Source organism: Lacerta agilis, chromosome 6 (assembly GCF_009819535.1).
Source record: "Lacerta agilis isolate rLacAgi1 chromosome 6, rLacAgi1.pri, whole genome shotgun sequence".
NCBI lineage: Eukaryota > Metazoa > Chordata > Lepidosauria > Squamata > Lacertidae > Lacerta > Lacerta agilis.
The window spans coordinates 21,919,257-21,942,910 of NC_046317.1; the positions used below are offsets into that span (position 1 = coordinate 21,919,257).

Sequence of the window (23,654 nt, forward strand, 5' to 3'; positions counted from 1 at the left end):
CTAGATGCAGCTAGGTGATTTTAGACCCTGGTAAGGATGAGTGAATAGAACAGTATCTCTCATTGATTTCAAGTCTTATGGTCAGTTCTCCATATTTCCACAGCACCCTTCGCTTCTTCTTTTTTAAGCTCTCATGAAAATTTATCAGCTTTTCAGTGCACCCGCACAGAGTGATGATATAGGTGGCCTGCTAAGGATGTGGGCCTTCCTCCATTTTCTTTGGGACTTCCTCACTCCCAGCCCATCAACCTCAGGCACAACCTGGCCTCTGCTGCTCTTGTAGCCAATGAAATGCCTCTTGTGGCACATTAAGGATGTACAAACTCTTTCCTCAGCTAAACTGATACAGTGGTACCTCTAGATGTGAATGGGATCCGTTCCGGAGCCCCGTTCGCATCCGGAGCAGTCCGCAACCCGCAGCACCGCTTCTGCGCACGAGTGGGTTGTGATTCGGCGCATCTGCGCATGCGCGTGATGTCACTGCGCATGTCTGCGCATGCACGACCTGCTGAACCCGTAAGTTATCTGTTCCGCTACTTCCGGGTTCAGCACATTCGTAACCCGTGCCGTTCGCAACCCGCAGCGAACGCGACACGAAGTACGACTGTACATTTCTCTAGCCCTATTGAAATTATGTTGTCTTCTCTCGAAACTTCAGGCATTTCTCCTGAGAAAAACCCTCAAGTACTTCAAATTTTACCTCATGTCTTATTGGGACAGCAACTTTAGAAGAACATGGATCTTCGTTGCTTCACAGTATTTCAATTTTATTTAAAACAGGCAGGAGGTGGGAGTGGGGGAAATTTCCATATTCCTCTACCTAAAGAGCTTGTATTCATCATTAACATTTCTTTAATTCTAAAAGTGAGACCAAAGCAGTGAGGGTCCACTCATCTCCAGTGCTATTTTTCTAGGAAAAGAGGTGCTGGAACTCACCTTGAACACCTCTCTCGTTCTCTTAAAAAAGAAAGAAAGTTATTTTATTATTCAAGAGATGAACAGTTTTTGTTTTTTTCCAGCCAGAGATCACCAGAACTCAGTTCTGGCACCTCTCAATGGCACCCACCTGAGAGGTGCCAGAACTCTGGCTGGGAAAAAAAAAATCATGTTCATCTCTTGATTAATAAAATAACTTGCTTTCTTTTTTTAAAAAAAAATGGGAGGGGAAATAGCTATAGGCCTCTACCTCGAAAACTTGTGTGCATTATTCTTTCTTTATTTCTAAAATTGTGACTGCAATAGTCAAGGTCCAATCTTCATCCAATGTATTTTCTTGCTTATTTAGGTATGACATAGTTCCCTTAAGGTGTGTACTTCTGGATTCTAAGAAACATTTTATACATATGTACACATCTATATTCCTCTCTATTCTGTTCTTTACAGCAGCTAATGTGGAAATAAAACACATTATTCTGGGCTCAGGTCTGCTGCCAAACTTAAGATTATCAATGGCCTCTTAGTAAGAGCATATGTGATATCAACTCCTAGTGAAACCTGGCAAATAATGATAAGCAGAAACTCTGAGCATAGCTATTCACAAGGGAGGGAAGCCTATTTTTGTGCAGGTATTGGGGAAATGGGAAATAATAATAATTACAGAAAGATCACGTTGTGCTTCACAGCAACTGTCTGAGGCAACACGAATCTGTGCTTAAAATAGCCTTCTAAAGTAACTCGGCTTTTTATCCCCTGTAAAAACAATCCCATTGAAAATTATGCACTTTCTGTATTATTCGTAATGGGTGTGCCTCATAATTGGTATCACACGAACAAGGCTTTTTTTTCCCCATGTGATCACGCTTTTACCTCTCATCACTGAGTTGTTTCAAAGGCATGATAGCAAAGCACATATGCGGCAACATATAACGGTGACAATAAACTTTGTGAATTGTGATTGTATAGCAGAATGTTTCCCTTCTGGAAAGGCAGCCTTGTTACTGGGTGCCTCTTCAGCAAGGCTATAATGACTTTAATTGTGACGTTTAGCTTATTTTTTTAGTTGTTGCTTTGTTAATAATGCTTCATAGATTGCAATTGCTTCACTCCTGATTTGTTAACGATTCTATACAGCTTATGCCATATTTGTGATGTTCTATTATGTCCTATGCTGTTTTTGTTATTTATTGTTTGTAAGCCGCAGTGTTTCCCAAGCTTGGGTCTCTAGCTGTTTTTGGACTACAGCTCCCATCATCCTGTAATAAAAATTAGGTTCAACCCCAGAAGGGAGTCCACAAACCCGGGGGAGAGCCTTAGTAGGGCTCCCCTCCTCTCAAGAGCACTTATGAATAAATAGAGACGATACAGAATCTCCCAATGCAAGGCGATAGCCCTTTATTTGTTACTGCTGCAGCAGGGTGTCTTGCAAGCAAAAGACCCCCAACAAAGGCGCGCAAGCTCCTATATAGACTTTTGAAATTGCCCCCCTCCAGCTCAAGACCACCCCTCCATACATTAGAATTACATCACAAATTGGGAGGGTCTGGTAGCAGTGATCTGAGCATCTTGGACCCTGCCCCCATGTCTCCTCTTGTCCTCCACCAAAAACCCATCAAGTGAAACAAAAGATATTTACATTTCCCTATATCCCAGCCAAGTTAATCACACCCTTTTGTCTGACACTCAGGTATCAGGATGCCAGAGATTATCACTCAGGCAGAGGGCTGCTGAGTAGCTGGAGGGGCAACCCCCCCCTTTGTTCCTGAGACAAAGAAATACTTGGTCAGTTGGGAGTCAAAATGGAGTGAGGCCTGTCTGTGCTGTTTTTCAGACAAGTGGCCTTATTTGTTTTGGTACATTAATAACAATTATTATATATAAATAAAATACCTTAAAATTCTTACAACAATCCCTAGCTACCAAGATGAGTGGTCAGGGATGATGGGAACTGTAGTCTGAAAAAAACAGCTTGAGACCCAAGTTTAGGAAACACATAATAATAATAATAATAATAATAATAATAATAATAATAATAATAATTTATTATTTGTACCCTGCCCATCTGGTTGAGTTGCTCCAGCCATTCTGGGCTGCTTCCGGCATATATCCAAAAACATAATAAGACATTAAACATTAAAATGGATGAAAAGCAGCATAGAAATATAGTCAATCAATCCGTGGCAAACATTTTCAACAGTGGGGAGTGGCTTCCACATAGTGGCAGGGCATAGGCTGTGCATGGAAAAGGTCCCAGGGTTCATCTGTGTGGCATCTTCATGAATGGGTGGGAAAGATGCTTCTCTGCAACCCTGGAGAGAGAGCTGCTGCCAGTCAGTGTGGACAATATTGAGATGGACCAATGGATTGACAGCATTATCAGTGTGCATTTCATGGTACAGAAAGTATTGATCTGATGTGTAAATATCTTTCCTATTCTAATTGATTCAAGGGGGTTGGGGAAGCTTCTCTGTGTGATACAAGCTGGTGCAAGCTGGAAGTTCCATGCTGACAAGTAAGTTTCTATTCTGCTTAGAAACAAGAAGAAGGTTCCTGATCTTTGGGTTATTCCTTCAGAGAAGCTGAACAGCTGGTTTAAACTGGTTCTGTTATCTCTTTCACCCACCCAAGTCATTCTGACTATAATAATAGGCCAGAAGGAGCCTGAGCTTCTCTCTCTCTCCTTCTGGTGTGGTGTTCTGTACATACTATGCTTAGTATTAAGGTTTTAGTCCTATTGTAAGTTATTTTAAGTCAGGCATCCCCAAACTCGGCCCTTTCAGATGTTTTGGGACTACAACTCCCATCATCCCTAGCTAACAGGACCAGTGGTCAGGGATGATGGGAGTTGCAGTCCCAAAACATCTGGAGGGCCGAGTTTCGGGATGCCTGGTTTAAGTTAAGTCTGCTGCAACTGGATTTCTTATGGACTGTCCTAATGCTGAATGTATTGGATTTGTGACCATTATGCTCATTTGCCTTCAGTAGCAGTAAAGCTCTGCTGGGATGAAATACAATTGCCTCTGGTCTATTTTGGGGGAAATCCTAAAACGTGTCTTAAGTTTATTTATTTTTTACTCTGCTAACAATACGTTGGATTCTATCTCTGGATCAATATTGAGCAGAATTCATGACAAGCATAAGGCAGCTTCCTGCGCTGTATAAATGGCAACTCTGACTATAGCCAAGAACAGCCCTTTCAGGAGAAAATGGAGTCCCTGTGGCAACAACAGGAAATTGAAGTGCGGAGAACAAAGGAGGACAACTTTTTGCAGCCGAGAAACAAATATGGGGAAGGGTGGCAGACTATTTGTATTGTGAGTTTTATTGCGGCTCTTTTGCCTTTTTTTTTCTTTTTCTCCAAAGCAACCTTAAATAATTCATTCCTTAAAAGCTACTAACAAATACATATTTATCATCACCCTCGTCATCTACCATGAATACATTCCTTGTGGAAGCTGTGGAGACCAGGCTGAAAAGAGACCTAGTGCAGGGAAACAACAAAACATAATCATGTTTCACAACTATGAGGGGTAAATGGTTTTCGGGGGCACCCTTTTGAAAGGGTTGAGGGCACAGGGGGAATCTTTCTCAGGATTCCCGCTGTCTCAGGTGTTATTATCCCCCAGAAACATAAATGTCTCCAGTTATTTCAAAATCACATGAAATAATCACAGTAAGTTATCTTAAGATGAATTCTTGTGATTATATTTTAAATTTAACCTTGGATATATCTTATATGCAAAATTCATCATGCGAAAGGCTGGGCTGGATGAATCCCAAACTGGAATTAAGATTGCCGGAAAAAATATCAACAACCTCAGATATGCTGATGATACAACCTTGATGGCAGAAAGTGAGGAGGAATTGAAGAACCTTTTAATGAGGGTGAAAGAGGAAAGCGCAAAATACGGTCTGAAGCTCAACATCAAAAAAACTAAGATCATGGCCACTGGTTCCATCACCTCCTGGCAAATAGAAGGGGAAGAAATGGAGGCAGTGAGAGATTTCACTTTCTTGGGTTCCATGATCACTGCAGATGGTGACAGCAGTCACGAAATTAGAAGACGCCTGCTTCTTTGGAGAAAAGCAATGACAAACCTAGACAGCATCTTAAAAAGCAAAGACATCACCTTGCCGACAAAGGTCTGTATAGTTAAAGCTATGGTTTTTCCAGTAGTAATGTACGGAAGTGAGAGCTGGACCATTAAGAAGGCTGATCGCCGAAGAATTGATGCTTTTGAATTATGGTGCTGGAGGAGACTCTTGAGAGTCCCATGGACTGCAAGAAGATCAAACCTATCCATTCTCAAGGAAATCGGCCCTGAGTGCTCACTAGAAGTGTGTGTGTGTGTGTATATATATATATATATGAATGAAAATTGGGATTTAATCAGGTTACTGGATAGCATTAGTTGCTGAGTTCACCACAGGACTACAATAAAAGAGGATGAATAAGACCAAAAAACTGATTGATATTACAGCTGGATGAGACTACAGACACTACTGGCGTCATTTGGCAAATCTATATTCAGCTTCTTATTTAATAGGTCAGCTTTTCAAATATGTTCTCATAAGATCCAATTAAAGTTAACTTCAGCAATGAGGACTTCATTAGTGATTCAATGGTTGCTCGTTTCTTTTCTCTTCGGGGCATAAGCAACCGATAAATCAAATTCCCTATAAAAAGTTTTGGCAGGGTTGGGTTGGGGATGACAGAAAAGCAAAAGAAATATCAGAAGAGCCCAACCTAAATGACACCAAAGGCTCACCCAGCCCAGCACTAAGGGCGTACATTCCCTTTTTCCAGTGAACAAAGACCTGAATTAAATTAGGCCCATTCAGTTCAATGTTCATGCATACGAAAAGAATACACAGAGGAATAAATTGGTACACATGGAACACCCCCATTCATAAAATCATAGAATCATTCATGTCTATTCATGTGTGAGTGGGGAGGAAATGGGTGATGGTGACAGCAGACCTCACCTCTCTGGCTGTTCCTGCCAGCTGCCATTTTTATATGTCCAAACAGGTTTACATGGTGACTCTCACACACCTTCGTGAATAACTTTACTTCAACGCAAGTTTTCTCATTCCATCTCTTGCTTAAAGTGCCCAATCTAGACAGTTCCCTTGCCAGATCAATGTATCTGCCGAAGGGGCCACTGGGTTGCTCACAGCAGTCCTATAATAGCTAAGAGACTTACTGCAGTTGCAACAAAATCCCAAGCAACAGTTACTTTCACGAAGGGGCAATGGCTGTGCAAAGCAAAGATGGAGCCTTCATCCTCAAAGAACTCACTTCCCCCGCGTTTGGGTGCATCTTCCACAGTGTGGTTCCTTTTCCCTTCCTTGAGGGTTCTAGATCGCACAGGGAACCTACATGACTAGAAAAACTTCCCCACAAGCCCTTCACATGAGCAATGACTGAATAAGGTTATAATGTATATAGATTTGACCCACTACACCTAAAGCAGCATGATGAGATGGGCAGAGGCATTCACTTTTAAAATGGAAAAGTGGCTCAGGGGTAGGGCACCTACTTTGCATGCAGAAGGTCACAGGTTCAACCCCTGGAATCTCCAGTTAGAGCTGCCAGTCAGTGTAAACCAGGGTTTCCCAAACTTGGGTATCCAGCTGTTTTTAGACTACAGTTCCCATCATCGCTGACCACTGGTCCTGCTAGCTAGGGATGGTGGGAGCTAGAGATGGGAGCTGGGGACCCAAGCTTGATGTAGACCATTCTGAGCTATATGGACCAATGGTGTGAGTCAGCATAAGGCCGGTTCCTATACACAATTAAAAATTGACCTCCCTAACTTGTTCCTTCCTACCTAAGTTTCCTGCAGAGTTGTTAGGGAACAGAAAAGAGATTTAGTGATCTACGTTTTCTACAGAGGAACACGAATGCAAGTTACGAAAGGAACAAATAAGAAAATGAATGTGCTCTTTTTAAAGAATGAAATTGAGGCAGGAAACAATATTTCAAATCAAATTTCACCCTCTGTTCTATTGCAGCCATTTGAAATGTGCACATTCCAGTCAACAATGTGTTTATTCTTAGGAATTTAGTACATCCTGGGAGAAAACCCAACCAAAAGTAAGCACTTTTAAGTTCCACTGATTTCAATGTGACAACTATGCATATACTTCAATCAGTGGGATTTAAATGCGCATAACTGCAGCTGGATCATGCCCCTTGTAACTGAGAGATACCTTTAGGGTCACTTAGGACTGAACCAAAGGCACTGATCACCACATCAGCTTTCAGGCGGACAATCTGATCCTGGTCCTCATTCCAATTTCCGTCTTCATCTTGCTCTGTCCGAACAAATTCCATAGCAACAATCTTCCCTCCTTTCACTACAACCTTCCGAGGAGAAAGGAAAGGTAGAAATTCACATTTTTCTTCCTTCGCAAGATCTACCTGGAAGGGGGAAAAATAACATAGTTGCTATTGATTTTTTCAAAAAACGGTGAATTTGTATGTTGAAAGCTATCTTGAGAGAGTCTGACCCTAAAAGAAAAGTCTACAAATACTCTATATAAATAGATAACGCTTGTGTTACTTTCTAACCCTGCAATCCTATTGCAGGCATCCCAGGAGTGCTGAGTATTTGAATCTCCCTCTTTGAGGATAGAGAGAAAGGTCTACCATCAGAGGTGGAAATCTGATATCTCAAGCCTCTCCATGAGGCTGTGGAAAGATCCAGAGCCAGTTATTGTGATACTGGAGATGGCACAGGGGAGATATGCCAGGGGGGGGGGGTTCTGGGAGGGTCTGTAGGTCCACAGGATTTACAACCCTCTCTATCCCAAGACACACCTCCAAAAGAGGGAATAAACCACAGCATTGGCACAACCTATTTCCTTTCCATTGTTTCCAAGGGGGAGGCAATCTGAAATGAAACATAAACTGGCAAAGTAAAACAGGAACGCAATAAATCCACTCCATCTTCACTTTCTGCTCTGCTGAGCTGGTGGGACATTGGAATAAAGTAAGTCATCCACCTCCAGCTCTCCTCCACTTTGACCCCTTTGGATTGCAGTCTAAATCTTCTACACACTGGGCTGCAATCTATTATTGCGGCTTCTTCTGTAGATTCCAGTGTTAGCAGGTTGAGATATGCATGCGAACAGGACAATGGTAATATTCTCAATACACATTAACCTCCCCCCCCCCAAATCAGAAGATCAAACTGTCTTTTTATCCATCTTTTCTACCACCCACCACTTCTGGAATTGCATTACTTTTAATTAGCAGCATCTGTTAGGAGACCTCTTGGATTTGAAGTCAGAAACGGAATCGGCTTCATCTTTGTGAAAGACTCTTACAGTAGGCTTCATTATCATTCCAATACGAAAGGAGACCACACAATCTGTTCTGGGAGTAGCAGTTAGACCTACACACATTCCGTTGTCAGCTACTTGCTGTGGTGCCCAATTATCAAATCCACAAATGTTTTAAATGAATTAAAATGTGTAAGGCAAGGATGTCGTTGTAAAATATTCCTCATGTCTGGGATTCATCCAGTCTCTTTTTGCATTTAAATTATCATTTGTGACTATTTTTATTTCCATTCATTTGACACATACTGAATCTACACAAAAGCAACATCTTCCATGACCAATAGTCACAATTCTTTCTACTCCTGTTGGTCAGATGTCTTTTCTTAAATGTCAATGATTTCAGCTGAAGAATGAATTCAAAGCAGCAAAGCCCAATTTAGTGAGAGCAGCAAACCTGCACTCTCTGTTTTCCCCCAAGCTCCTTTCTCCCAAAATTCTACTATTGCTATGTGCACCTCATTAAAGTGCATGAAGGAAGCCAACATGAAGGTGAAGTTTTAGTACAGGTGTGGGGAGCCTGTGGCATTCTAGGTGTTGCTGAACTACAACTCCCATCAGCCCCAGCAAGCCTGGCCAACAGCCAGAGATGATGAGAGTTGTAGTTCAGCAGCATCTGGAGGGCCAAAGGTTCCCAACACCTGGCTTAGTAAACCAGAAAATGGTGCCTCCGCAGACATACACACTGCCTCCACATATCTGCAAGAAATACGGCAGATGGAATCACTGGCAGATAGCAGTCTATTGCACACACACACAGGACTTCAGAACTTAGACAAAGAGGAGATGGGTGGCATATCAGACAGTATTGACAGTATGCATTAATACTTTTACTTGTTTTGATTATTTTGATTATGTATTTGATTATGTATTTTGTGCTTTGTACATTGTCTAGGTGTTGTGAACTGCCCAGAGACCTACGGGTATAGGGCGGTATACAAATTTAATCAATCAATCAATCATCATCATCATCATGCCTCTTTCTCTCTGTCAATCTACAAAAATGGGAGGTTCCGACTGTGAGGCCACAGCGAAAGGGCAACAGTACAGCAGCTACAGTCTTGGGTAACAACCATGACAGGACAAGCACCGCCCCAAATTCCAGCTAGAGAATGGACCCTCTTGGAGTGAGATCCCACACAGCTAACCTGATCCCAACATGCCTATCAAACAGAGCAGATGTGCATTGTACATTGACAACACAATGCCACCGGTACGTAACTATGACCTCATAATAGCTTGTCCTGAAAAAGAGAAACAGACATTTGTAACAATGACAGGACCTTTGAGGATGAGCCCTGCCATAGAGACCAGGGCTTGAATTCAAAGGAGTGCTAAGTAACTTCTTGTGCAAGTGGAACAACATCTGCTTGTGCAAGGAGACTTCCTACTCTCCTCTCCCTGCGCGCCACCATATTTCACTGTGATCGTGGCAGCAAACCACCCAGAGGCTGCTGACTATATTCCCCACTCCCTGCCAGTGCTATTTTTTTTTGGGGGGGGGGAAGTGCCAGAACTCACCATGAACACCTCCCTCATTCTCTTAGAATGGCAATGCCGCTTACCTGAGAGGTGCCAGAACCCACCTGAGAGGTGCTGGAACTAAGTTCCTGTGAGTTCCCCTGGAAAAAGCCCTGCCCCCTTCTATCATCATGATACTATGTCAAGATGTAGTGCTATTCTGAGACTGGGATGAGTGCTGCCATTGTTACAAAACAGGAGACAGAACTAAAAGGGAAAAAGAGATATGCCAGTTTCACTGCCTCGATTTTGCCCACCAAAATTAAGACCCCCTGGAATGCTTCTGCAAACCTCCTGAAATGTCACCAAAATGACCTCCATTATTTACTTCAGGGGTCAGCAAACGTTTTCAGCAGGGGGCCGGTCCACTGTCCCTCAGACCTTCTGGGGGCCGGACTATTTTTTTTTGGGGGGGGGGGATGAATGAATTCCTATGCCTCACAAATAACCCAGAGATTCATTTTAAATAAAAGCACACATTCTACTCATGTAAAAACACCAGGCAGGCCCCACAAATAACCCAGAGATGCATTTCAAATAAAAGGACACATTCTGCTCATGTAAAAACACGCTGATTACTGGACCGTCCATGGGCCAGATTTAGAAGGCGATTGGGCCAGATTCGGCCCCCAGGCCTTAGTTTGCCTACCCATGATTTACTTCTTGCTTCAACAGCACCCACCATTTTGAGTGAATCTATTCTTTGTGAATTTAAGAATATAACTTCTAGTCATGCTACCAGATGCTTGACTTGCTAATTTGGTCAAAGATGTTTTCACATTAAGGCAGGAGTAGAAATTATTCCAAAAACTGGGCATCTCTTGAAAGGATTATGTAAAATGGATATGAAATTTAAAGGAGAGCTTAACTCTTCTTCTCAGAGCCAGACCTTTAGGGTTCATTGTGTTCTTTTTGTGTTCACTAAAGTTGATAAGATTACTAACTTTTATGGTTTAAAAAAAATATTGTGGCAGGAATTAGAAAAGCTGTCCCGGTTTCTGATTTGATCCTGGAATGTCCTGTTTTTCTTTGGATGTCCCTATTCTCATCAAATAAATGTTGGAGGGTGTGGAGTTATGCAACCCCTGAATCAAGGAGATAATTACATTTAGAAGACATCTGATGGCAGCCCTGTATAGGAAAGTTCTTTTTTAAATGTTTAATGTTTTATTATGTTTTTAGACATGTTGGAAGCCACCCAGAATGGCAGGGGCAACCCAGTCAGATGGGTGGGGTGTTGTTGTTGTTGTTGTTGTTGTTGTTAATATTAAATAGGGCATTCCTATTATCACAGGGATAAATGTTGGAGGGTATGGCATAGTCCATGGTCAGAGGTGATAGTGGCTGTGGTTCAACCGTATATAGAAAGCCAATGGTTTGCTACCTCTGTTTTAGGGAGGAAAAAAATCTGCAAACAATATTTACACCCCATCAAAATAACAACAACAGTTCATACACAAGAACCAGGGAACTACCATCAGAGTTGTGCTAAGAATAAATTAGTGTATTTATTACATTTGTTCAAAATAATCTCTCTAAATTATTACTCTCTGACAAAATAACTCCAGAACATAAATTATGTAGCATGAAAAATTACTCTCTGTTCTAGATGATTCCCCACTAGTCACCTTGTGCAACCGTTAGGTCTCTACAATCTACATCTGTCCCCGAAGAGAGGGGGCTATTTCTGCATATATTTTGTAACTGGGGCATATCTGATGTCTCATTAGTGTGAATTATGCAATAATCCGTGGTATGCGGCACATAAATTACAACAAAGCAAGCCCAACACGTTGCGATAATTAAAGCTGAAATAAAAAGCTTTCATAATAAAATAAATGATTAAGATGCCAATCAGAAGCTTAATATGTGTGTGGCGTATGCATGTTGGCTACTGAAACTCTGATCTGAGTTCCAAATTAAGTTGTGCCTCAAACGCTGGTAACTTTAAAGAAAAAAAAGCACACGAATTCAACACACAGACTTTGTTTCTGAGGATCTCTCCCACATGTAAATAAAATTCCTGGCCTGCTCTTCATAGACGTCTAAAAGTTGTTCAATTTTATGGTGGCCAGTTAGACAAGGCCTGTAAATATCACACACAGTTTGGAGTGGTTCTACATGTACATTTCCTCTAACAAAGGTCAGGTCATGTGAGTCATGTCACATTGTCACAAAGGTGAACTGACTCATGAAAACAGCCACATGTGAACTGGAGTGATGAGCCAATGAAACTCAAGCAGACATTGCTTTGGGGACTTGCCAACCCTGGGTGATTTTATTGCTGGGATGCTCTCATCACCTCAGATACATGGATTTCCTCCCCAAAGTATTTTTTTTTTTAATAACAACATTCCCACCTTGTGGTAAGTGATCATTTGAATGCAACCTAGAATGGAGTATGGTAATCTTTTGAATTATGGTGCTGGAGGAGACTCTTGAGAGTCCCATGGACTGCAAGAAGATCAGACCTATCCATTCTGAAGGAAATCAGCCCTGAGTGCTCACTGGAAAGACAGATCCTGAAGCTGAGGCTCCAATACTTTGGCCACATCATGAGAAGAGAAGACTCCCTGGAAAAGACCCTGATGCTGGGAAAGATTGAGGGCACTAGGAGAAGGGGATGACAGAGGGCGAGATGGTTGGACAGTGTTCTCGAAGCTACCAACATGAGTTTGACCAAACTGTGGGAGGCAGTGGAAGCCAGGTGTGCCTGGTGTGCTCTGGTCCATGGGGTCACGAAGAGTTGGACATGACTAAATGACTAAATAACAACAACAACAACAATAACAACAACAACAAATCTGTACAGTGCGACTGGATAGTTATAATTTATAGATTTGGAAAACTTAAGTAACCACCCAAAATTCAATCTCTTTCTTTGTGTGTGTATAATTTTTTCCCAGTCTCAATTGGAATTACAAAAGTATCACCAAGTGCTAAACTGAATGTCTATAAATCATGTAATGGGAACTTTCAAATGCCATCATATATTTTTTTTAAAAAAAATAACAGTAGCAGACCCTCCAACTGTCCCTATTTTCCAGAGAGAGTCCTGGATTTACAGAAGTCGTGGCTTCTGGTTTGATCCCAGAATGTCCTGCTTTTTCCTTAGGATGACCCTAGTTTCCTCAGTGAAATGTTGGAGGGTATGGAGCTATGCCACTCCCGAGCCAACGAGATAACTAACTCTACAGCCTTTTGAAGACATCTGAAGGCAGCTCTGTATAGGGAAGTTGTTTAATGTTTCATCATGTTTTTATATATGTCGGAAGCAGCCCAGATGGGTAGGGTATAAATAATAAAAATGTTGTGGTTGTGGTTGTTATGGAATAGGACGTCCCTATTTCATTGGAGAAATGGAGGGTATGCAATAGAGATCATAGGAACATAGGAAGATGACTTATACTGATTTAGATAATTGGTCTATATAACTCAGTACTGCCCCAGCTTTTACTTGGAAATGCTGAGTGTTGAACCAGGGATCTTTTGCATAGAAAGCCTGAGGCACAGAGCAACCCATACATAGAGCCAGGCCTGTGCAGAGTGCAAGGGGCAGCCTGATACACTTACCCCGGGGTTTGGAAGGATAAGCTGGCCAGGGAGCCCCCTCAGGGGCCTGGTGGACTTGCCTTGTCATGCCAAAAATGTCCCATGCCTCTTAGCTGACTGGGAATTCCTGCCCCAGGCCTCTGACAAGCTCTGCACAGGCTTGCATAGAGCCCATGTGTCTTGTTTTAAAAGTCTGACATTCAACTGTTGGCATCTCTGGTTAAATGATATCTAGTAGGAGGGTTGGGCCCATGAAGAGGTGCCAGTTAGAGAAAGCAAGACTAGGCTAGATGGTCTGAATGAGTATAAACTTAGGAACATCATATAGTTCCTAAGAAGACCACAGTAAACACCTCATAGCAATATTTTATTTCAAGTGGGTGGCACAGTGTTATGCGACGGCAAAAACCATCAGGTGTGAGACAGGTTTATTATATCTCAATGTCTTCCTGAGGGGAAATATTTCCACACTTGTATAATTTTTAGTTACATGAAGGTTTTCTTACGATAGAAAACTCTCCTCACAGTTGACAGAAACATGCTGTGAATAAAGAACCTGTCTTGCACACACTTGTTTTTGTATTTCAGGGCCAACTCTAAAGGGCTTGAGGTTGGGCATGTGCCAGAACTCCAAGAGTCCATGAAGAGTCCACCAGGTCAACAGCGCTAAGGTCAAAAGGAGGCACAAGAGACATTAATTGACACACTCTCAGGGCTGGTGCCAAAGACTGGCATGTCTGTCGAAAGCCTGATGGACCTCCTTCTCCTCTTCAGCATGTGTTCACCCACCTCTTACCCTGGGCCACATAACAGTGGTGGTGAGAAGGAGGAGGAAATGTTATGAGTCTCTGCCAAGCAAGCAAGCAAGTAGGTTGAATAATAAAAGCAGCAAGCAATTAGTGATATGGAGGTAGATGCATTGACAGAGGGCCCGTGGAGGATGTCTTATCCTGCAAAAACCTGGAGCTGACCCTCCATGCACTGCCTTTTCCTGGTTAAAGGAGACTCACTGAAGGACACCCAAATTCATGCAGCTGGAACTCATTTTCACAAGTGGTATGTGATGTTCTCCCAGATGCACCAGTAAAGGCAGATATCAATGTAATGTTTCATTTAATTTTTTTACAATCAGAGAGTAGATTTAGTATTTATTTTATTGTGGTCCTATTCTATGCTGGCTGCCTCACACACAAACACCCACCTGCACGCTGCCTCTGGCTGAGGTTCTAGCCTCCTCCTTTAACCTCCCAGAGGGGTCTTCCCTCCAAAACATAACAATACATAACAAACTTCTTAAAGGGATAGCACCACATGGGAGAAGCTGTCTCTGGGCTTGTCTACGCTTCCGCTTGTCCTGTGCCTAGAAAGCATGGCTCCGAGCGGTTTATTGCTTGACCTGAGCTTTCTAGACATGGGTCCAAATGATTTCCCCATTGCTCTGCTCCTTTCCCAGGGAAAACTAGCTCTTTAGCTCTAAATCAAAGCAAACATGAATCTGGAGAAAACCTGAATTGCTTCGACTGAGCACTAAAGAGCGGTTTTTCCCAGGGGAAAGTAGTGGGACAAAAGGAAGTGTGGATAAGTCCTCTGTAGCTACAGCGCAACATGTGAAGATGAAACCACACACTATTTGTGACTATTTGTACCTTTCCTTCTGACTTTCTGTTTATGTATTTGTTTTCAAACAAAAGCAGAAGGGAGCAAATGATAGGCAGGGAGCAGGGGAAGAACTATCTTGTCCTTTGCTTGCTAGCCACCATGTTGCTCAAAGTTTCTTCTTTCCAATGCTACTTTTTTTTCTGTCCCACCATGGGCAGGGAGGGGAGGGGTACAGACCTCAGTATCTTATCCCCTTGGATGAAATAAAGTAAATTGTTTGGGGGGGAGTCGAATTTTGAGTGTAACAAATGACCCATTGGGAAATGGCTGCTCCCCTCACCCCTAGTTCTCTGATCAACTCCCAAGCCGGTTGGCCCCAATTGCCCATGTTTTAATGTTAGGGGGAATGCGGCAATAACTCCCCCCCCCCAAACCAGTGTTTCACACCTTAATGTATTTCCTATTAGTACTTCCGGCGTTTCAGTTTTGGGAAAACTTACCTCCTCAGGGACAGCCCGTATATTGGTAAATCCTTTCCTGAACACCACAAATACGCGGCGAGCTCCACAGCGCAAAGCTGATGTTGCACAGTCAAAAGCAGTGTCGCCCGCTCCAAGAACAATCACTGCTCCCTGTATTGATGGCAATGGAGAGCGACAGGCGCACATTCCTGAATGATGAAAGGAAAACCCCATTTTCAAGGAGAGGAAGGGGGGAAACAGAAAGCTATTTCTGCATGACAGCTCAAACGGCACTTATACTCGAAGCAATGTAAAATTGCATCTTGCAGTTTCCGAGCATGGAGAGTCACTATCAAATTATTCTGCTTCATTGAAAGACAGTTTTATTCCCATTTTTTAAGATATGCTCATACATGTAATTTCATAGTCAGTACCCTTTAGCAGCACTGCCTTCCTGTCTTGGCAGGAAATAAAATACAATGCATTTCTTCTTTAAAAATAAAAATAAAGGGGAGACTGTAGGGCCTTGTCAGACTGAGTGAAACTGATTTAAGATCCTGGTATTCAAAAAATTAAACCTTTGACTCATTCTTATCGGCATCACTATTCCTTGAGAAAGAGAGAGGGAAATCTTCTTACCAGAAATTCTGTCTGTCACCTTATCTAATGTGACTAGAGTCCCACTTACTCAAGCCCTTGTCCAAAGAAGTCTCCACAATTGTGGAGGTAGGCTACAAGGGGCAGAAACTGAGGTTATAAAAAGGAAAACAGCTCCAACCACTCTTACTTTGCGAATCATGTCCACTGAAACAAAACAGCGTCCAGCACATGGGAAGAATATTCGTGCTTCATATCTAGGGCTCCTGGCTCTGGTTCAATCTACGTAGAGCCTGTTGTCATCACCATATTTATTTATGTGCATACCATCAGGTGTGGGGAATCTTTGGCCCTCCAGCTGTTTCTGGATTACAACTCCCATCATGGCTTTGGCCATGCCTGCCATATTTGTTTCCTATTTGTTTTGTTTCCTTATGAGAAGAAATATGGAAGTCTGTACAGTGTCAATAAGTCACTGTCTGGTAAGGTACAGGATACTGAGAAAGACTTAAAAAAAAAACCCTTAAAAGATACAAAATCCATACAATGTGTTGCACTTTAAAAGCAGCCAGAATGCAGCTAACCACTGATTAAACAAATTACTGTAATTTTTAAAATGATACCATAAATAGAATAAACCTGTAATCTGAAGGGGCCTGTGATAGTTTCATTCAAAAGACTATTTTTTTTTTAAGCCTATCACCAGTGGTCTATAATTCTTACGTTTGTGCTGCGGTAGTTGTGAATTTTCACAGCAAGGGGGGAGAACCACAAGTATCAATTTCTTCCAAGAACAAAAAAAAAGTTAAACACAGGCCTTTGGAAACTTAAAAAAAAAACCCACCACACACACATGGAAACCTTCAGCATAGCATAGTACATAACCATTTATTTTTCCATATGGAGACAGAATTGAATTTTATCAGGACTGGGTCACATTTTCACCCGTTTTATTTCAGACAACTAAAGTACTACAGTAGTTTGGGGTAAAAGAGTTCATTGAACTATTTCCTGAACCCATCCCCATGCTGAGTATATTCCTTCTGATTTATTTATTTTTTCTGTTTGTTTCCCCAATGTGCTGTTCTTTTATTGGGTTTTCTTCCTGGCCAAAGTCATTTGAACAAGCCTAGCAAATCAGGGATCACATTAGAAATATACATAGCTAACAAGATTTAGAAATGTGCTGATGTCACTGAGAGCAGATAAAGCTGCTTAATGGATCCACTGCCCCTACCCACGATTATTTTATTTTATTTATTTAACAAAGTTTATATACTGTTTGAATGTCAAACAAAAACCCACCACAACCTCTAAGTGGTTTACAACAGTAAAATCAATAAACCAATCAATAAAATATTGATAAAAACAGGTATTGAAATCAACATTAGCTAAAATGGGTGACCATGTTCGCTTTTCAATATAATGACTGAAAAAGGGACATATTCGTAAGCTGCTGGAAATGTCAGTGAGATGTTCTGTCCTCTTTGGCTAATTCCTAGATTCCATTCAACTGATGTCTTTACATAAACCCAAATTCTTCCCACAATACTGTATTTAAGACAAAGGGTTTTGACACAGAGGTGAGCCAAGTGCCAATTGTAAATAATTGTGAATTACATTCGATGCAGAGATTGGGATGCTGAAGTAAAACGTTTGGGCCCACAGTACCACACATTCCTGGCCAATGCTGCCACAGATATGGTAAGTTGTCAGGTCTATTTGTGGAATGGGCAACTTAGCTGTATTATGGTTCTCATGTGGAGTTCTTGGCAACTTGCACAAGGAGAAGCACTCTGCTTCAATAAGTACAGTTGTACCTTGGAAGTCGAATGGAATCGGTTCTGAAAGTCCGTTCGACTTCCAAAATGTTCAGAAACCAAATTGTGGCTTCTGATTGGCTGCAGGAAGCTCCTGCAGCCAATCAGAAGCTGTGGAAGCCCCGTCATACATTTGGCTTCCAAAAGAACGTTCGAAAACCGGAACAATCACTTCTGGGTTTCGATCGTTCAGGAGCCAAAACATTAGAGAACCAGGCTGTTCAACCTCCAAGGTACGACTGTATTAACATTCACACTGGATAAAATAATTCAGCTTTGCTGAATTTCATAGGTTCATAGACTCCACCTCCCAAAGACTGTAGACAAATTTAAGAAATGTTCATCATCTTACCCTATGAGGTGGCAGAGAGTGGGGCTTTTTCTTTATTTAACAAAAAAAAAAGCCTTGTCATCACTTTAAGTGGCAGCATGGTTGTTCTGTGAATGTTGCTGGGCAAAATACGCCCAGGAACAGGGCTACTTCAGGAAGTAGCGTCATTTCCTACCTTGGGTTATTATTGCAGCTGGTGGTAGATAGACCAATGGGAGACTTCACCTCAAAATAAATAAATCAATCACTGGGAGCAACTCTGTCATGGCCCTGTATCATTTCCATTGGGCTTTTCTTTCATAATGAGGAATGCTACTGACCTAATTGCAGCCCTATTGCTGCAATTGCTGGAGCAATGACAAAACTATTTTTCCTAGCAAAATGAAGACCGCATCCCTCTGCTGATTTGCATTTATCATGGTAATCCACACAACTGAAAAATAAATGAGATCCCCCCCAATATAAAGGTATCCAAAAATATTCCACCACCACCACTTTCATGGAAAACTATTGTTTCTTTTTTTCTTTTTTTGCCAGGAAACTGTAATGTCCCCTAGTTTGGGCATAACACATAACCACAGCCAGTTAAAAATCCTCTTTGCACAGGGGGAGAAAAAGGGAGGGAATGTGACAGAGCCCTAAGGCTCATGCACATAACACTAAATCATAATTGCGTGCTCTTCTATGAATGACTTTTCATTGTAAGCCGCTGGAAAAGCAACACTATGGCCTGTGTTTAAAGACCTCTTCTGCACACACAGCTCCATTTTCCTTCAGAGCAGGAGAGTCTCACAATGTTTTAAAGAGGCTTGCTAAAGGAAACTCAAGAATGTGCACAAAAAATGGCATCTCTGGCTCACTGAATGCCACCCTATGGGCAGGGGCAAAACTATATGCTCAGTAGTGTGAATGACTTGCATTGTTCCCTGCATACCAGTTTATATTGTTTTATTAAAGCCATGTTCTGTGTACCCTCCATATGGAGCATTACAACATATATGTCTCCTTCCTGGTTCAGGGTGGAGGACAGAATGCAAGGCTTCCCTTTATTGAAGACTTTTTTTTAGTAAGATTCTGAATTACTATAGATCCTGATACTTCATATTTCATTTTTGTATTAAGCATATTGAAATGTGAGGATATAAATGTTTTGCATAAATAGAACATATCAGCATGTATCTTTCCAGCTACCTGGTTTACTTGCCATAGCCACCAATGGCAGGAAGTCTTTAGATGTGTAAAATCCTTGATCCACTCCCAGACCTTGAAATACAGCTTCTCTCTTTGGTTCTGGTAGACCTGATACACAAAAAAGTAGAAACGGTATGTGAGTATGTCAAGTATAAGAAAGGAAAATATCTTCATCCTCTCAACCATTAAATTAGAAGAACGTTTAAAACTTTGCTGACAACCAAAGATGACAATTCATGATCATTGTATTTTGTGCACAGTAACTTTTTATTCAACAAAGGCATGTTCATCATCAAAATCAAGTGGTCAAGGCGTTTCACATCTATTACATACAGTATCATGCAATGCCAGTGAATATTCTTATCCTCTGTGTTGCAGGTGGGGAAACTGAACCAAAGAGAAAAGTGTTGTTTGGCCTGAGCTCACCTAGTGAGTTCATAGCCAAATAAAGACCTCAAATGGGGGGTAATCCAAACCCTACAGAGCAGATTTAGAGGGGCACGGGGGGAGAGAAGAAGATGAGGAAGTTACATTATGCAGACAGAAATCTTTGTACTAATGGGATGACTTTGTTGGATACAACCCAATTAAACCATTTTGATATTTGTATGATTTGCATAAGGGCTTGACAAAAGAGCTCTTCATGTTGATTACACATATTTCAGCACTAACAACTCTCTACACAATTAGGGCTCATCTCTATATTCCACCCCCCCCCCCCAAAGATCCTGTACACTTTCAGAAAGATCTACTTGGTACCTTCAATAAGGGAGGAAGGGGTGCTGCCATCAGGAAATATATCTCCGTGGAGCGTTCTGGCAGCTTTTCTCTTACTGTAATAAATACTGATAAGCTGCTACCTGACAAGGATTTGTTTCAGCCACTTGAATAGACAACTGTAACAAATATTTAACCAGTCACCACAGTGTCGACACATTGTCTTTTCGGACCTCAAAAGCCCCTCACTTGAACTTCGTATGAAAGAATACACCAAGTGCCATTTTACTTCACCCTGAGACCTCAGTCAAGACAAGAAAATGTCTGAAGACAGGAAAATGAAACATTTCTCTATATTTGGAGCAGGGAGAGTGCAAAAAATAAAATAAAAATTAAACCACACTTAGAAAAAGAAAATCCAGAGATATACCTGCAAGGATGAAGGGCCCTGCAAGACCATATCCTTGGATGCCTGCCACACTCACTGCCAAGAGTCATTCAATGCTCCATCAAACAAATAACATGCAGATACCCACAATGCCCCCACACAATTGAATGCCCATAAATTTCCAAGGAAGCAAGCGCCACATCTATTTCCCTTGAAAACAGAGGTGTCAGAGCAAAAACTGGTGTGTGTGTGTTGCATTTAAGAGGAGGAATTCTTGGACCAAACTCGACATCCCAGATTCGGGTGGCACTGTGGTCTAAACCACTCAGCCTCCTAGGCTTGTCGATCAGAAGGCTGGCGGTTCGAATCCCAGTGACAGGGTGAGCTCCCATTGCTCTGTCCCAGCTCCTGCCAACCTAGCAGTTCGAAAGCATGCCAGTGCAAGCAGATAAATAGGTGCCGCTGCAACGGGAAGGTAAACGGCATTCCAGTGCGCTCTGGTTTCCGTCACGGTGTCCCATTGCGCCAGAAGCGGTTTAGTCATGTTGGCCACATGATCCAGAAAGCTATCTGTGGACAAACGCTGGCTCCCTCGGCCTGAAAGCGAGATGTGCGCCGCAACCCCATAGTCGACTTTGACTGGACTTAACTGTCCAAGCGTCCTTTACCTTGATTTTTTTTTTTTTTTTTACATCCCACACTAAACCCTTCCACCCTTCCTCAAAGAGAGCAAGACAGACAATGTAATGTGAGATCAGAATGAAAGTTGATGTGTTCATAACACAGGGCAAGGGCATAATTATACATTTCCAGTTGTATCTATTATACCACAGGTGCAAGGATGTCTCCTCATAGCAGCCCTGTGCATGCTGCTTTCCTGGAAATGAGCTGAAATCCCTTGAAGTTTGACTTGTATTGAGAGAAAGCTTAGGTACTTCAGCTCCTGAAGGCATTTGAGGCAATACGAATAGATAGGCCCCTATTCTTTACTACACGATACAGGGGTTGCCAATCCCCTCATTTACTACCCTGACTACTGTTGAATCAACCTCCTGTGTACCTCTCTTTCCTCCTAAATATGGAAGGGATGTTCTTTCTGGAGCTTGCTGTTCCTTAGTGAGTACGCGGAGACAGTCTCACTCTCACATGCCTCCTCCTCCCCGGAAGGAGCTGGTTTGGATGGTGGGAAAATGAGACAAGCCTGGTGTGGGGAGGGCATGGGCAGGGAATCAAGAGGTACTTTCCTCTTCCCAATTCTCATTCTCCCTAATGAAGGCCCCCACAGCCCATTGGGATCATCCTCTTCCCATTCTGCATTTCCCCGAGGCTCGTGCACCACTCAAAAAGCCACTCCTAAGTTTGGGACATGGGGCAGAGAGTTGCAGTGGGAGCCTGCTCACACTAGTTCTGAATCATGGGAAGAGTCTTGCAACATGCAACAGGATTCTCCATTGCAGACCTTACCCACAACACATGGTGGGAAAGGGGATGAGGTGACAGTGGAGAGGGCCCTCCAACATCGGCCCTCCTGTGAACTGTTTCCTACTCTTTTTTTGACAAACAGCGTCAAAAGGTGAAGGCACATCTCGCAAAAGATGTGGAGCTCCTCAGAAAGATACAATCTGAGGTACCGGTAATACTATCTCTCCAGCCTCTTGCTTTTGTGTGTGTTTTGTGCGCGTCGCAAAAGCAGAGGTGCGTCTAACTAAAGCCTTGTTAACGCAGAGTATTAGTAAGCCCTGGGGGGAAGCAATTCTAGAGGGGAAGAAGGCTTATTAATAAATTAGGAAGAAAATAAAAATGATGGTTTTTAAATGGCAAAGCTATTAAGCAGTTCTTTTAAATCAGTTTTTAACAAGGAAAAATAAGCAGAAGTAACTATGGTACAATTAAGAAAGTAATGGCCCAGATCCTGAGTTGCAGTTAAGAGTTCCTCAGCGCAGCTTCTGGGAGGGGCTGGCTAGGTGGATTTCAGTTCATCCTGCGGCTGTCTGGGAAGTGGAGGGCTCCTTCTCCCAGTCTCTATAATCATTGTTGGTGACAGGGAACTCACCTGACAAGTTGCTAAGACATTCACCTATACACGCAACCACTGCTGACAGTGGCACCTCCAGCACAAGACGAATGCAAAACACTCTGCTGAAGGAATCTCTGCCTCGCAAAGACAGGGCTAAGATAGACAGACACATTTATAGACTGATGGTGCTGGGTTGGGAGTGGGCTCGTGTGTTGAATATAAACTTTTTTTTTTAAAAGAAGAATAAGTTTATTTTCAAATAAAATTGAAAATGCAGGCAACAAAAAAAGTAAAATCAGCACTTAATAGTAAAGCAAAGTCACTCATTAAGAGGGTAGTAAATGAGTACATAAATAAAATATTAAATTGGCCGGTTACCATCTTTAGTATAGCCTGTAGGCTAGTTCAGAGTAAAGATTGCTAACTATCGACTATGCAACCGCAACCTAGTCAGAAATAATATATGCCTCTATAGTTGATTGGATCATGGTCAGAACACCAAGGAGCTTCCACACAGGAGATAATGGAAAACCAGGTGCTATGACAACTTTTTAAACCATTTTCATCTCCCACAGTGAGCTCAGTTCTGCAGCCTTTTTCTTTTTTTGGACAGATTAATTTGAAGAGAGCAAAGCTGTCAGCAGTCAGGTTTGATCTGAAAGTACCTGTACTGCACCTGTCTATTTTTTCTTCTCTCTCTCAAATGCACACATTCACCTGTAGTGTATTTTATAACTATTTTTGATTTGTGGGTCCTTTTTTTCCTTAAAAGTGAGGAATGAATGGTGAAGCATATATATAAAAGAAAAAGTTGGACATGCCGGCCTATAGGAGGAAACCACACTGACAGCTAAGCCAACGTTCAATTTTCTGGTCTGTAGAGCCATGGTAGAAATTACAAATCCAGGACTTTATTCTCCCTTGTGTGAACATTCTCCGCTGTGTGTGAGTATGTGCATACTGACTTCTGGCTTAAGTGTTGGTTTTGTCTTAACAGACCCTGTAGATTTTACTCCACGTGCAATGTAAAGGTTTAAAGCTCTGGGTGGTATACTACCTAGGGAATTAGGAACACCAATTCGCGAACAATTATTTGCATAGGAGAATAAAGTTCTAAATTTCATAATGCAGAAAGGACCTGTTCAGGTATAACAGGACTATTGGACAAAGTACAGCT

General features: G+C 42.0%; 1 protein-coding gene across 2 annotated transcripts in view; it reads right to left on the reverse strand.

Moving 5' to 3' along the window:
* Window positions 1-23,654, reverse strand: part of DPYD (dihydropyrimidine dehydrogenase) — a 495,134-nt gene that overhangs the window by 240,163 nt on the left and 231,317 nt on the right. For both annotated transcript variants that reach the window (XM_033151582.1, XM_033151583.1), the window contains exons 9-11: window positions 19,356-19,463; window positions 15,456-15,625; window positions 7,153-7,363 (exon numbers count right to left, since the gene is read on the reverse strand). In XM_033151582.1, coding sequence (XP_033007473.1) covers window positions 7,153-7,363; window positions 15,456-15,625; window positions 19,356-19,463 — 489 coding nt within the window. The remainder of the gene's footprint in view (window positions 1-7,152; window positions 7,364-15,455; window positions 15,626-19,355; window positions 19,464-23,654) is intronic.